We start from the raw sequence: 17,128 nt of genomic DNA, 5'->3' as shown, positions 1-17,128 counted from the left end.
GGTGATGAGTAGACCAACGTGTTGCATTTATCTACTATAGATAACGTTCTCTCCCCACAGACACAAACGTTTCTACTTACTGTATTCAGAATGGGAACTACTATGAATACAGTAATGGGTTGCACTGGAGATGGTATGGATTTGTGCAAGTTTCTGTGGAGCCCCAGACGGAGCAGAAACATATCAACCATTCGCCTAGGTAGGGATAGAACAAAAGGGCAAATGTTACTAACCATGTAACCATCTATTCCAAGCGCATAGTGCTGGAGAGCCATATAATGGCCATACTCCTGCCATCTAGTGTTGGTACCAAGGTTTCCAAATTTTTTTAAAGGTATTTTCAAGTCACAAAACCTGTTGTCACTCCACCTTTAGTCCACAATGCACCAAGATAAAAATGTCACCACAGATTGTTTTCCACTCAGTGCATGTTGTGTAACTGAAGTGTAGTGTTAAAGACAGAGTAGCGGGTACAGTGCATTGTGAAACAAAAAGTATGTAGAGCATCTTTGATCATTTCTGGCATTCAGGAAGGAGGGTGGGCGCATGGGAGTCTAAAGCACTATACACTATGAAGAGATGGCTTTGGACACAAACGCATTGACCAGACTGTAAAGCATTTCCTCATCAAGCAGTGACTAGTGATCAGACAAGGCATATGTCTGAAACAAGGCTCTTAATACGGTCTGGCAGACTAAAGCTTGCTAGCAGGCTTGGACGTACTCTCAGTAGTGTTTGGTGAACATGCATGAAATTGACCATGTAGCAGCATTACAGATGTCTGCTAAAGGAATGTTTCCCAAGAAAGCACAGAGACACCTTCCTTACGTGTGGAATGTGCCTCAGGCAGTACAAGCAGTGCATGCTTAGCCTTTGCATAACAAGTCTGATGACATTTAACAATCTATCTAGCAATATCTGCTTGGAAAAAGAATTGCCTATGTGTGGCCTAGCAAACGTTACAAACCATTGCTCTGTGCTATGGATGGATTTGGTTCTACCAATGTACACGGGCCGACTTAACATCTATTGCATGGAATGCCCTCTCCACTTAAGAGTGAGGATGCATGAAGAAGATGGGTACATGGAACGGGGGAAACAACCTTTGTGAGGATTTTTTTTGTTCATTCTGAAGACTACCATATCTCTGTGAATCTGGAAAAAAAGATTCTTTAATAGTCAAGGTTTGGAACTCACTGATCCATCTTAGAGAAGTAATGACCACCAAAAAGGCCACCTATGACAAGAACTGCATTTTGGAGGAATGTAATGGGTCAAAAGGAGGGCCTAAACCTAGTGAGAACTAAATTCAAATTCCAAAGATGCAGGAGGCATCCTTGGATGGATGACTCGAACTTCACAAAACTGCTCCATATTTGGGTACGTTTACCTCATTTCCATTAGGTTTTCCTATTCTGTATAATCGCTATTTAAGGAAAAAGCAATGATTACATTTCAGAAGACTAAAAAGCAAAACGAAAACAAAAATGAATTTCAGTTAGACACACATAAAACCTTGAGCAAACATTAACATTCTTCACACCAAAGATACTCTTTAAAAAAGGGACCCTGGATCATGACACAGGTCGGAAAATTCAGTGTTTAGGAATATCTATGAAGTTCCCATGATAGAATAGCAAAGTTTACTACATAAAGAACCTGAACCAATAAACCCCTAAATGCAAATGTTTTATATGAATGCCTTAGGTGAAAGGGTTCCACTCCAAATTTAGAAAAACTGATGTATGCATGTTTCAGAAAATAACATTAAGCTATCTTTTAAAAAGCTGTCTTACATTTCATGGGGCAGATGATTATCTTGGTCAAGAACAACTTCAATCTCCCTCTTTGTGGAAGCTTTGTAGGCTGGGACACACTTCTGCACTGCTGCCTGAAAAAAATAACAGAAAAGGAGTGTACAGAAGAACACACAGCAAGCCACAACACAGTTCCTAACAAATGGACTTTTAGACTGCCTCACTTCAGAGAACGGGTAAGCTAAGCTTAAATTAATAACTCCAGAGACTTCTGGTAATTCCAGGCGCCTCCCCAATATACTTACAAAAACTCTGTCTAAACAAAAAATCTCAATCGCATGGCTAAGTTTTTTATTCCTTGCCCAAGTGTTTAAGCCATCTCGTGGTGCTCTGTACAACCAAAACAGTTTAAGAAATTTGTATTAGCTGCTCAAGTAAAACCCATTTGGACCAAACGTCTAAGGTTCATTTTGTGCCTACCCTGACGGACAAATTTTACACATAGGAGATGGGTGAGCAAAATTAATTTTAGAAGTTAGTAAACAGACATCACTGACACTTCACAGAAAAGATGGCCAGTAAGCACTGCAAAGTGAACTCGGTTTTCCTCTTATCATATCCATAACGTATGTAGGATAGATCCAAGTATTTTACAATGATCTCGCACAGGAGATTAAGGACTGACATGTTCCCCTTGTTTATTAGAAGTCTTGTATGAAATTCCTTAGGAGTACTAAGCACTTCACTTTCCCCCCCCACAAGCCCTTAAAATTATAGTGGTTTTGAGTGGCAAATGCATTTTGCATAGGGGACAGAAGACAGTCGTAAGAATGGAAGAACATTACAATATTACAATAAAAGCAACCCTTTACAGTTCTACAATGCAGGCATGAAGTTGTGGATATTTGATCTTCCAACAGTTGCAGTGCCAGGAAGTGCAGCACTGCCCCTGAAATAGCACCTCCATGCAGAAAACTGCCAAAACAAGAGTTTTACTTTTTTTTACTATAATTAATGTGAAGGCCTACCTCAATGCATATGGACTTTTGAAAAGATCAGTTAGCACACTCAAAATTCTTAGAGAACAATAGAGGGTGAACACTGGTGACAAATGGGTCATTCTACCAATGCTTCTATTGTACGCTTGAAAACATGGAGCTCAACTTGTTCTGCACCATCCATATAGTATTGAGGCCATGGATTTAATCTAAGCTGTTTGCTTTGTCACATGCCACTGTTTACCTATTGTATGCCCTACAACAGGGAGCTAATCTTGTTCTGCACATCTGTATAGTATTGAGCCCATGAATTTAATCTAGCCTGTTTGATTTGTCAAAAGGCCACTGTCTACCTATTGTACACTAAGTCCTACCTTCTTCTGGGCTTTGTTAAGTCACTTCTTCAGTAGTTCAGCATGCTCCTCGTCTATTTAAGATGGCCAAATTTATGAGTGGCTGTGGTCCCCAAAAGGCCCGATCTATCATACTCAGTAGATGCACTTTGATCTGTGGCATGCAGTAGGTTTATGAGGTTTTTCTGTGCATGTTCTTGAATCTTAACCAGACTATTAGTTGAGGAAGTTCTCAATAAGTATAGGGTGGTTTCACAGACTAGGCAGAGGATCTAGAGATGTACAAATTAAAGGTCTGTGAATAAACCTTACTCTCACGTTATCATATAATAACTAAGCCAGTGAGAGATGGTGATGTACATAGTCATGCTGGAGCAGTGTCTGGTCCACAGCTCCCAATTCTCTGAATGGAAACCCAGTGTCTCCCAACAAGTGCATTGTTCCTGGGTACTGTTGCTTTAAGAAAACAATGATTCTTAAGACTGCGTTATGGCGTGCAATTTTACTGGCTACGTCTAGAGCCACTCAGAGGTCGCCAGAGGCAAACTTTAAAAGGAAACAAGCATGTACCCAGTTGTAGAAGCAGACAGTTATTATTTCCAGGTCCATGTGAATTTAGTAAACAGCTGTTGAATGAATTGAAAAATAAAGCAAATCATGCACATTTTCATTTCTGCCACTATTTCCATTAAACTTCTTCACAGAAAGAAGACCCTTGAAACCTATGTCCAATCCACTCTCTAAAGACCACATATAAACAAAGGAACTAACTGCTGGCATGCTGCAGAGATTATCAGGAGAGTAGATGTACCTTAACCAGTGGAATGTCTTGCTTGCGACAGCGCAGCACCACTTTGTACTCCAGCAGCTGGTACAGGCCCTGTTTGAAAACAAAGCACAATACTTAGGTCGACAAGTGGAAAATTCACAGTATCTCTGACAGCCTAGGAAATCACTAAAATACAAAGCATAAACACAGTGATGAGCTGGTTTTAACATGACTAAACATTTTTAACTAATGTGCATAGAGTAAATAGCAGATAAGGTAAAGTATTAGACTAGATAATAATGGTCAATTTGTTCCATGGGAGTGTGCAGAGGCTTCATTTAATTTGAGCAGTGGACAATTTTTGAAATACGTAAAAATCTCTCAGGTGACTAGGGAGCTCTGGCAGTCCTTCCCTGAGGAGCACCCATAACAAAAACGCTGCAAGTAATGCTATATATGGCCCACGGTCGGCATCTGATTACTCACATATATCGAGCGTTACGAGATGATATGCCAAGGAAAATACTACCCATACAGGCAGGATGGGATGAGGTGGTGGGAGAACATACGTCAGCACAGGAATGGATCAGGCTACATGAAGGGGTTAAATTGGTAAGCGCCAAGGCTCGATTTAAACTAGTCCAATATAACTTTGTACACCAGGCTTACCACACCCCCAAAGTGCTAAGCAAAATATATCCAGACAGGTCCAGTGTTTGTTGTTGATGTGGGGGAGTGGATGCCGACTTTCTGCACATGGTATGGAAGTGCCACCTTGTAGTCCCATTCTGGTCAGAAGTTCTACAGAAACTCAGGGCAGCCATGGGATGGGAAGTCCCCAGGGACATTCGGATGATATTAGGACTTCTACCCACGCCCAAGAAACGGAAGCTGAGCAGGAAATTTGTATTTATAGGATTAATATTTGCAAAAAGACATCTTGCGATAGCATGGCTAACCCTGACACTTCCGAAGTGTGAAATGTGGTTAAAGGAAATATGCGAATGGGCAACGGCAGAGAAAGTTCGAATGAAACAGGTCTGCAAAGACGACAAAGTAAAAGATGACATCAGAACCTGGACGGCAATGATCACTAAGCGAAGGCCCCCCTCTTGAATAAGTGCATAGGTAAACAGAGGCGAGAATGGGTGTATATAGGAAAGAGCACAAGACCTCTGCTGATTCCCTGTTAGACGAGAGGAGACACGACGAAGACACCTAGACGTGGAACAGACATTCACAAAGGGGAGAGGGGGGGGGGGGGAGTTGAGGGATAATGTTAGCACAAGGTAAAATCACATGAATAGCAAACGAAAAGAGGAAAAACAAGGAGTTGAAGTATTTGGTATAGTATACAAGATGTGAAATACTGACCGGGTGCAAACACAAAATGTATACTAGATTGCTGTATTGCAGATTGTCAACATATTCACTGACATAAAGAAACTGTTTGTACAACTCCTGTTATGATATCCATGTAAATGAGAAAAATGCCAATAAAGTTGGTTAAGTATTAGACATTAAAACAAAGTCAGTTAAAAATCTGTAAAAAAAAAAAAAAACACATCAGTAAACAAATCCCTGTCTGCCTTTAGGAGATTTAGATTTAGATTGCAATTACCCCTGTCTGCCATACACCATTTCTATGAAAAAAGACAAAATTAGACAAATGCATAAAAAGCGTAGGAACACAGCAAAAAAAACACAAAAAAAAAACCTGCAATTTTGAAAGTGATTGGCTACAGCGGTTTAGTTTGCCATGACGCAGGAAATTTGAAGGAACATTTTTTTGCCAGTAAATTTGCTTGTGGATGAAAATAGAGTTATTTAACTGAAAATCCTTCCATACTTTGGAAAGCACTGCTGTCTGAACTGCCAGCGCAATCTCTTCAGGTAAAAAACCTAGCAGCAATGATGTCCAGACTCTCTTTCTTTCATCCTTACCATAACGCCTCGCTCAGGATTAAGGTAAGCTTGCAGTCTATTCATGGTTTACAGAAATCAGTAAAGATTGAATGATGAACAAATAATACATCATTGGTGTGTCAAACATTTTTTTAGACGTGGTTGCGGGACCAGAGTGTCATCTCACCTTACTAAACTATTTTGTGACCAATGCCTGTGCTGCTCTGTCACCAATTTCGGCAAACAATCCAAACCCTTTATTGTAAAATGGATGAAGTCCCGAGTGGCTCCGCTCTTGGTAAAGATTAGGTACAACAAGCTCAGGATTCTAATTTGGCTCATTCAGCTCTGTTTAAATGTATTGTTTCAACTAAGGCAGAATATAGAAGGAGTCATTTTGATAATCTCCCACCAAACTAGCAATTCTTACAGGACATGGCCCCTGGTTCGTCAGCATAATCCCCCTCTGGCTCGATGCTGAAGCAGGACTCAGTTTCTTGGTCCACCAGAGTTGAAATTTCTCTTGCTGCATAGCTCTGACATGCATTAAAAAATGAGTCCAAAATGGGTGGTAGAAAAAAAATAAGTTGAGGTGGAGTTGGTATCCTGGTAAATTGTGAGTTTTGGGGGAGAATTCACGTGTCACCACAAAGTCGAAAGAGCCTTTGAAGACAAACAACTTGTAAAATTCTGAACCCAATACTGGAGCTCAGGAGTGAGCACAGCATGTGATCTAAAGCGGGGCTGAAAAGTTGCATACAAAAGTGTTCATTCCCATAAATCCACAATTATAAATATGAAAAATACAATAGAGCTCAAAGTCTTTGACAAATACAGTTGAGTACATCCGTATGCTCTAATCACAGATAAAGTACTCGCAAGGCACAATACGGAAAAGAAAGCCAAAGAATTAGGAATTTCATAACTGCACTGGAGGAAAAAAAAAGAAATCTAAAATAAAGCACACTTCCAATGCCACCCAAAAAAAATACATATATCATCCATTAAGAATGAAAAAGACTGCATTGCTCTGTACACATTTCCAATTAATAACATACATCTAAGAATCTACATTAAAAAAATTTCAGAATTCAAAATGGCGGAATGCATCACCATTTCACTACTTTGTGTTCAAGTCTTGACGAGAAAGACAAAGATACTGTTAGGCGCAGGATGGACAACAACTAGACTACTACTACCAGGACTTAACACAGTACACACCATCTCTGGCTTCTTTCAAACAAACTGCTGACTCTGAATTCAACAAACTGCTCAACCAATGCAGGCCTATGCAAAGCACAAAGTTTCAAAGACATCAAACGCATTGCCCCTTCCATAGCAATCAACATCCTCAACAAATTACTTGCTTCAGGAACCTTCCACTCCACTCTCAAGGCATCTTAACATCAGATGGCTTATCAATAGACAAGAACCTTGAACCAATGTATCAAGCCAACTAATGACCCATCTTTGATAGCTCAGTCACAGGAAAATGGAAATAGTTGCCATAACAAAGATATAGGACTTCATAGAATGGAGGAAACAAATTATTTATTTCTAGCAGTAGCTCTGATGCTTAAAGGTATTCTGGATTCCGATCTTTTGCTGCAGGTCCTGAATTATTTCGAACAAAACACCAATAACTCAGTCAACTCTAGACGTCTGCAATAAATTCATAACTCCCCAATACGTGAACACCATTACACATTTTTATGTAATTTTATTTATAAACCTTAACACCCTTCTGTGAAATTCAAGAAAGGTGGTAGACTGAGATGTAGTTTTATCCAAACGGTAGATTTATTATTTTGTTCAGTCAGGACAGGAACATTAGAGGATAAGATGGTTGTAGTAGTATCAGGAAAATCACCCCCACCGGGAGCAGCATTCCTGCTCAAACATACACACAGGGAACATTCTATGACATCACTTACACTGGATGAGCAGCAGAGTACAGAACACAGAGAAGGGACTAGACAGAGAAAAGAGCAGGATGAACACACAGCTGATGAACACACGTTACAAGGCATAACTTAATCCACAATCAAATAGGTATATAAAATATTTAATAATCACTCTGATTATCTAACCCATTGTTGCGATCATTTTGTGAACACCAACCTAAATGTTTAGTCCACTAGGCTGCTAAACACCTCCTAGTTGTAGGTATCGAAATCACAAAACATCATGAGCCACACAGCCAGTTCTAAACACTTAAGTCATGTCTAAATATGTCCCATCTTCATTGTTGACAAATTCTTTTGTGATGGTAATTGATCTCTAACCTTAGTGTCAACTGTGGAACAATCAGGATTAGAGTCTAGTTGAATTTTATATGTTCATGTGTTTGCGCACATGCTTTCTTCTCAAAGAACATGATGAGCCTCTAACTTAATGGCCCAGTGCCAAATCTGCTGTGCCACTTTTGATAATTGGTGGAATATGTTTCGCTTTCTCGTTCATAAAAAATATAGCTGTGGTGTTGGCTATCATTATCTTAATTGCCTTGTTGTAAAATGTGTTGAGGGCTAGGAAGGCAGTCTTCAATTCTAAGCAAGTGATGTATAGTGTTGATACACCTCCAACCATTGACCGCTGACTGTCAATGTTTCCCTGTGAATATCGCATACCATATGTGATGCATCTGTTACGAAGATGGACAATACTGGTTGTTTAAAAGTCCTGTCCTTAATGTTTTGCTGCGCCACCAATTTAGTTCTTGCTGTAATTCTGCTATCAGAGCCACTAGGCAATGCCAGTCTCCCTCACCTGATATGGCAGGCTTTTCGGCCGATGCTGAATTGATCTCATATGAAGTCTTACATTTGGTATAATCTGAAAGCATGATGTTGCCATACCTAGTAACTTTGTCAACTTTCTCCCTGTCAGAAAGTGAATGTGTGGTAGAGGAGAGATGGATTAGGCAGGGAAAATGCTGTTGGAGTAGGGAATGCTAATGTTAACTTCATGTTGACCAGCGCTCCCAAACAGGTCTTCTTTTTCTGGGTATAGGATGATTTTTTTTCTTACCGATTGTGCATCTGAGTACATCCTTTGCTATCTGAATGCTTATTTGGCATTCCTGCTAAGAACTCCTCTTACCAGATAATCATGTATTTAATCATACATCGAGATGGATTGGCATCTCAAGATTGCCACCACTACTCGCAAACATTTGGTGATCACTCTTGGTGCTCATTTGATTCAAAAGGGTTGTACTTTTGAGAATATACTCTTTGTATTACAACTATAAGATATGTTTTGTGTGCTGGAGGATGCATCATGATGTGGAAATATGATTCTTTAAAGTGGTGTGGCGCAGCAGCCAGGGCGTCCGACTCTGGAGCACGGGGGCTCAAGGTTCGACCGTCGGCGGCAGCAGCTCAGCACTATGCGATTCTGGGCAATAGCTCGCTTAATCTTCCCTACGGCCCCCAGCGCTTTGAGACCCTTAGGGGTGAATAGTTTAAGCAATCTTCACTTTGTGGAGAGTAATGATTTTGCAAGTGTGCGTCCTTACCAATTTGTACAGGAATCGCAAATCTTGTGTAGGTCTTAGTATTGAGCACCCATTTGGTACTATGAATATGTTGTGTATTCCTATATTCTTTTGGGGCGATTTATCATTACTTTTTCAAGTGTTCTGTGCTTCCTAAAATAACAGGTGCCTTTCATATTATGCGTTTGTCTACCTTTTTGATTTTAGAGTAGGAGGCCATCTGAGCAATAACTATATTTTACAAGTTTAAGACACACTTGTCTGTATTTATTGCCTACCATTCTTGGAGAAAGTCCTTTATTCTTCCCTCTTCTAATGTTTATGATGTATTGGCAGTACTAGAGAGTCATTTCACTGGAGTTACAGAGCCAGAGATCTCTGCCTTGGTCCTTTCCTTCTGCTATGAAAATTACACCTGGGTTGTGGAGAATTAAAATGCTCTTCGTTGATACCATGCACCTTCAACCAGTCCTTGAAAATAAGCAGAACTTTGCTTCCTTGCAATGTACTACCTCAACTGATGAACCCTCATGATTCCAGAGCTCCCATGTTCCTGACAGTATAATTGGCTGCCTTCATGTTCTAAAGCAAAGTATCCAGACATGGGCCAAATTAATTTTTTGCAGTAAAGTGCATACCAATGACATTTGCCATAAGTTTGAAGCATTACAACAAACAAATGCTGGACGGAATGCTGACAATGCAGACATTCTCCCCCAGTCAAGAGATCTGGGTTAAATCCATCGTTCTTTTGCCCACTACGCCACCCCAGTTTAGACATGGCCATATGCAAATCAGTCTTGACCCTGTGCCTCATGGGAACAGTCCAGCCCGAACTGCCAAGTCATGTCTTCCCTGGACCGGAATCAAGCATCCTAGGACCGGTTTCTGGCTATCAGCTGTCATCAGCCAGGATAGCTTGACTCCAGTGGCGTAGTGAGCACGGGTCCCACGTCTGGGAATACCCATCCCACTTAGGGCGAAAAGCGTTACAACAAACAAATGATGGACGGAATGCTGACAATGCAGACATTCTCCCCCAGTCAAGAGATCTGGGTTAAATCCATCGTTCTTTTGCCCACTACGCCACCCCAGTTTAGACATGGCCATATGCAAATCAGTCTTGACCCTGTGCCTCATGGGAACAGTCCAGCCCGAACTGCCAAGCCATGTCTTCCCTGGACCGGAATCAAGCATCCTAGGACCGGTTTCTGGCTATCAGCCGTCATCAGCCAGGATAGCTTGACTCCAGTGGCGTAGTGAGCACGGGTCCCACGTCTGGGAATACCCATCCCACTTAGGGCGAAAAGCGTTACAACAAACAAATGATGGACGGAATGCTGACAATGCAGACATTCTCCCCCAGTCAAGAGATCTGGGTTAAATCCATCGTTCTTTTGCCCACTACGCCACCCCAGTTTAGACATGGCCATATGCAAATCAGTCTTGACCCTGTGCCTCATGGGAACAGTCCAGCCCGAACTGCCAAGCCATGTCTTCCCTGGACCGGAATCAAGCATCCTAGGACCGGTTTCTGGCTATCAGCCGTCATCAGCCAGGATAGCTTGACTCCAGTGGCGTAGTGAGCACGGGTCCCACGTCTGGGAATACCCATCCCACTTAGGGCGAAAAGCGTTACAACAAACAAATGATGGACGGAATGCTGACAATGCAGACATTCTCCCCCAGTCAAGAGATCTGGGTTAAATCCATCGTTCTTTTGCCCACTACGCCACCCCAGTTTAGACATGGCCATATGCAAATCAGTCTTGACCCTGTGCCTCATGGGAACAGTCCAGCCCGAACTGCCAAGCCATGTCTTCCCTGGACCGGAATCAAGCATCCTAGGACCGGTTTCTGGCTATCAGCCGTCATCAGCCAGGATAGCTTGACTCCAGTGGCGTAGTGAGCACGGGTCCCACGTCTGGGAATACCCATCCCACTTAGGGCGAAAAGCGTTACAACAAACAAATGATGGACGGAATGCTGACAATGCAGACATTCTCCCTCAGTCAAGAGATCTGGGTTAAATCCATCGTTCTTTTGCCCACTACGCCACCCCAGTTTAGACATGGCCATATGCAAATCAGTCTTGACCCTGTGCCTCATGGAACAGTCCAGCCCGAACTGCCAAGCCATGTCTTCCCTGGACCGGAATCAAGCATCCTAGGACCGGTTTCTGGCTATCAGCCGTCATCAGCCAGGATAGCTTGACTCCAGTGGCGTAGTGAGCACGGGTCCCACGTCTGGGAATACCCATCCCACTTAGGGCGAAAAGCGTTTGAAGCATGCACGTCTTCAAGACACAGTGCCAGCAGAGAGTTCCATGTTCGCTCTGCCAGCCAAATCCATTGAAGATTTTAAGCGCATTTGATCTGGTCTTTCCCTCTTCTACTAATGCTTTACCTCTTCATACTCCAGCGCAAATGCGTAATCAGCTCTTCGGTCTCCTTTCACTGTTGATGACAAAATTTATTTAGGAATGCATTTGGATTTTCAATATACTGCTGCATGACTGCAGCACTTTACCTCTTTCTCCGAGCTGCTTCTAGACGTCTGCTGTCTTTATCTGAGGAAGGCCTTAGTGAAAATGAGTTTTGTGCCCTCTTCCTTGCAGGTGATACTAAGAGCCGACTGTGACAGGTTTTAATATATAAAGCGATCTTGCAGAGCTGGTTTATGCTTTTTCATTGCAAGGTGTTATTAACTAGTTGATGGTGCTATACTGAAGACCTCTTTACTACAGAACACAAGGCAACGAAGGTAATGTGTCTAATGTTCCCAATAAAAAAAAACAATCCTTCTATTCCTTTTCTACTTCAACTATAAAAGTGCCTATAGCTGTTAACGAGGCATGAAGAATCATATTACCATCTGGAATAGAGGACTACGCCTGCCAGATAGAGTCACACTCAAGAGCAGGTTGTTTTAGGTCTTCAATAATAGGTGGTATACATATGCAAAAATATTTTGTTTGAGAGTCCTCTTCATGATACTCTTCTCTTTGTTTAAATGGTTCAGTATTCTGGCTTCATCTTTTGTGCCATGTAGTTATTGGGTATTTTAAGAGGCTAATGTTTCATGCATAAATTGTTCCTGCCTAATAGAAAAAGCAATTTCATGGTAGAGTGCATTTTTCCCTCTTTCAGCTTTAAAAACAGTTAATGGCTTTTGAAACTCAATAGGTAGGAGTCAATGGCCCCTCTGTCCCTGTTAGAAGTCAATCAGTCTTTGTAGTCAAGTCAACAATGTATCTTCTCTTTGCCAGTGTCTTCCAAAGTGGACTTGAACAGAATGAGACTTCAATGACTTATCTTTAAATATCGAAGATTAACACCAATGCTTTGATTTTAAAATGCTTGCCTTGTGACATCAGGTCTTCGATATTAAGGATTAAGGTTGAATTGGATGACCTATTTTCGTCTTCAAGAGCCTTTGTGTTTGAGGCACTATAAATTCATGGATTCCAGACGTCCTCAAATACATTTAGAACAACTTCTTGACCTCAGAGTCAGTATTGTGCTCCCCTTGAATCACTTCTCCCACAGTATCCACAAAGACTGTTCTACATTTGTTGAAGTACGTCATCATTTCCTACTTTGCCTAAATGTGCTATGATTAACTTCAAACGGTAGGAGTCTTTAGATTGATGATCATTAGTCAAAGGTATCACAAACACTGGACGTCTGTCATTTAATGGCAAATTTGCAGTGACAGTTCTGTCACACCTTTAATAAAGCTACTCTAATCTTTGGGTGGAGAAAACTGTGTTGAAGGAAACAATCTCCCAAATAACCATACTCCAACCTTATAGAGGATCCAAGAGTAAACAAGCGGTTGTAATGCAATAGGTCTGGCATTTGTGAAAGCTAGAGCTCTTGGTGTTGGAAATAATGTTTAAAACCTTTTTTTGTATGCAGTGGAGGGATGATATCTGCATAGTGCTGTTGCCATTGGTATGACCTCCAAATACAGCATGCCTCACAGCGCAGACTCGACCTAAAAAGGCACCACATGCATAGCTGCCAAGGTTTCAGTGTGCTATGTGGGACATTTTTATAATTTCAGCACAATTTTACGCGTATGAGTGACACTTTCTCGTGAGCAAAATCAAGCAATGAAGATAGATGAGGGAAACCTATAAATAGGAGAAATAACATCCATTTGAGCAACAAGAAACTCTAAGAACATCTCTTGCAACTGCTGCAAATCTCCAGAAACAAAAGACCCTTAGCAGCTCCCACTGACACAAAATGTAGCCTACGGTTAAGTTTAAAGGCATGTTTTCAGAACTCAACCTTATAAGCAACGGCCTTTAACTTTAACTGATTGGGATGTGACCAGTTGCATGGAAGAATTGTACTTTTAAATTCAACTTCATACTCAAAATTATGAAGACGCATTTGTGCCAGGAAAATAAATGTCTCTGCATCATCTGCTGAAAGTATTTATTCGAACCTCTGCAACGTGTGCTGCTGCCCCTGCGGTGCTTACCGGCACGCTTTCCAGACAGGGCTTGCTTCCTGTAAAGTATAATTAAATCGCTGTATCACTCTTTATATGAAAAATATCTTCTCCAATCCCTAGTAGCCTTTAGTTACTTTCCTTTAAGTGGCCCCGTTCACATCGCAGTAGCGCTTAGTTATTGAAGCAAACTATCACGGAGGCAGCATCGTATTTACAAAAGGGTGATGGTGGTGGTACCGAAATACGCAACAAGTCTGATTTATTAATATAGTTTATTGGGGTCTGAACGCTTGGTCGGGCACCCTTCGACAGACACGCACTGATTGGTTGTCTGCAGACTTGCCAAGGCCCAATCAGCTGCTAAGACCAGGCTCCTGTCTCTGAGAAGCAGGTTGTTAGAAGCGGGAGTGGTCGTGAACACAAAGTGACGAAAGGAAACTGTCTTTCAATCTCGGCGGAGGGCAAGGCTCGCTGACAAGTTGGTGCTGTGTAATATTTGGTATCCCCAAACACCGGGTACCTGCTGGTGTCCAGGCATGGGCCAACTCATTGTGCTTCGGAGCCTCGGCCGCCGGGGGCATCAGAGCGTGGTGCAGGTAAGTGGCTGCGCTGTCGGAGAGCATAGCTGAGCACTGCCCCCGGATTGAGACAGAGGGCTCTATCAGCAATTAAATTACTGCATAACAAGTAGCAAGTGTTTCTTTATTGGGACAAATACCGCAGCTCACTCTGGCACTTACTTATGATGCAGGCACCGCAGCCCGGTGGGCTGGGGTCGGGTCAGGCAGGGCTGACTGAAGCGCACACACACACACAGCAGGCTGTTTTATTTCAAAAGTCACTGACACACAGTACTGGCCATTGCGGGCCACTCAGGACTCACCGGTCTGCATCACATGTCAGCCAGCTTTGCACACTGACAGCTGAGCAGCGCTAGAATGCGTGACTAATGCATTTCAGTGGGGTAAGATGGACCACCACACTGAAATGTGTTCGACTAACACCTGATGCGTGGCACTTTGCAGGAATGCACAGGTAAAAACTATTCAACCACAAAGCTATGATAATGAAGCCTTTTTGTACGCATTATGGGTGTTTGAGCCCCAGAAACAAGTGTTCCTTTTCTCAATTAGCACACATTGTTTGGGAGTTTTGCTGTTATTCCTACAGCCATTATTTGTATGCCCATATTTTACAAATATTTAATTTCACTAGCGCTTTTTTCTTCATTATCACATATGAGAGCACCTCCAAATATGTGTGTTCAGGATGTCTGCCATTCAAAAACTGTTTTGTTCGATTTAATAGACTACATTTTTGTTTCTTGTATAATAAGAATTCAGCACACGAATAGGGTACATATGACCCAGACTCACCTCTTGGTTCACTAATTGCATAGTCATCGGGCGAGGCGATATTTCATTAAATTTTTTTAAACTCACTTTTAATAAATATATTACGAAAGCATGATGTGGCAGTGCACTGTACACAGCACATTTTCCATTGAAATGCCCACAAAATTTCCCAGTGACATGTTTTACTGATAAAACTGTATAACAACATTGTGTGGAAATTGTGTTTTAGCAAGTATTTATCATTTGCACATCACCATTAAGTGTTCCTATTTGTTTTATCCTAATAAAATGGTTGTCTCCATCACACTGATTTACAAAAGAGTGCTTTCCTAGCTGTCGATATATTCTGAAATATTTGTGCTGTTCATTTACAAGCTATTTAAATATGTATTAGGAATAAAATTACATCCTACAGCCTTTCGTTTCATAGGTTAGTGGTTTTTACTTTGTAGGAAGTATCGCGCTCAGCCTATTAACGTTGGTGTCTTGTGAGTGACAATTGTGAAGTATGGTGCTACCTGGGAAGGGAAAACCCTATTAACCCCTTTATCCGTGTAGAAAAAATCCTACAACATATACATGAACCTATGTCCCGTGCACACATACATTATTTCAACATGATGTACACGTGTTAGTCAGAAACCACAAACAGTATTCTTTGTTGATGTCTTGGGTTCTTTAATACAAGTTGTATAGCGCAGCCAGCCTTTTGTTTCATACTTCCTGTACTCCATCACGATTGTCAGACAGTTCACTTTATGAAATCCTCCATCTTTGTAGTCCGAGAAAGACAAGTAAACACCAATTTCCAGGATAAAATAAGCACCAATTTCTAATAAGACATAAGCTGACACTTGATCTTTGTCTTTGAAAGCACAGCAAGTGTGACAAGACAAAAATAGGATTTAAAGGCATATTTATTGCTCATTCACATTCAGAATGACTGGTCGAGCTCTCGCCAGGATGGGCCAGTAGGCCCCAAGAATCTCTTGCCTTGATCAAAAATGACTCGCCATAGAGAGCGTGCAAGTACAGTTTTTCGAGGTTTGCAAATGGATTCTGCAGAGGCACTAAATGCACTCTGAAAGTCATTTGGGACTCCTTGAAAATGAAAGTGGTGTGGATACCCTACAACTACTAGTTATATCCACCACCTTTGACACTGTTCACCACCAGACGCTACTAATAAAACTAGAGGACTTTGGTTTCCAAAGCATCCTAGGTTGGTTCTTGTCCTATCATCACAGCAGGTAAGAGCATAATCTCTCAGATCTTGTTCACATGAACTACTTTCAACAATGAATCTGGTGCACCTATCCACACAGTAGTGTTTGGTGGATATATGTGGGGTTGCCCAATTGTCTGCTTTACATATATCAGCCAGAAGAATATTCCGTAGGAAGGCCATAGCTGCTGCCTTCGTCCGTGTAGTGTGCCCTGGGTGTAACAGGGAGGGCTCTTTTGGCCTTGTGATAGCAGGTCTGAATGCACTAAATAATTAATCTGGCAATACCTACTTTCAAAATAGGCTGACCCTTGTGGGGCTTTGTGAAGACTACAAGAAGATGGGCTGCCTTACAGAAGGGCTTGATCCTCTCAATATAATACACGAGAGCGAGCTTAACATCTAGAGGATGTGTAGGGCTCTCTCTGCTACAGAATCGGTTTGGGATAAAGAAGACTGGGAGTACAATTGTCTGGTTAAGGTGGAAAGGGGAGACCACCTTTTGCAATTCATTAATGCGTCTGAGATCAGTTATTGCAACTCAAAAAAAAAAACAACAACAAAAAATGTCCAGGAAAAGTACAGAAGAAAGCAAGAGTGTAATGGTTGAAGGGAGCCCCATGAGTCTGGTGAGGACTATATTAGATTCCACACTGTGGAGGGTGGAACCTCAATTGGGAATGGCCCTTTTGAAGCCCTCCATGAAGGCCTTAACCAGTGGTATGTGAAAAAGGGAGGCGTATTCCCAGTTTTCCATTTCAGCTGTTATAGTTGCTAAGTGAAGCTGTATGGAAGTATAG

At 41.7% G+C, this 17,128-nt stretch overlaps 1 protein-coding gene across 1 annotated transcript in view; it reads right to left on the bottom strand.

Annotated features, from left to right (window-relative positions):
• The window catches only part of ATP6V1E1 (ATPase H+ transporting V1 subunit E1), a 140,580-nt gene that overhangs the window by 65,987 nt on the left and 57,465 nt on the right, over nt 1-17,128 (bottom strand). Inside the window, exons 6-7 of the mRNA XM_085652168.1 lie at nt 3,920-3,988; nt 1,797-1,891 (exon numbers count right to left, since the gene is read on the bottom strand). Of these exons, the coding sequence (XP_085508294.1) occupies nt 1,797-1,891; nt 3,920-3,988 (164 nt within the window). The remainder of the gene's footprint in view (nt 1-1,796; nt 1,892-3,919; nt 3,989-17,128) is intronic.

This window comes from Triturus cristatus, chromosome 4_1 (genome assembly GCF_964204655.1).
Source record: "Triturus cristatus chromosome 4_1, aTriCri1.1, whole genome shotgun sequence".
Taxonomy (NCBI): Eukaryota; Metazoa; Chordata; class Amphibia; order Caudata; family Salamandridae; genus Triturus; species Triturus cristatus.
The sequence above is the reverse complement of the archived record's forward strand: the minus strand, read 5'-3'. Positions and strand labels throughout refer to the sequence as shown.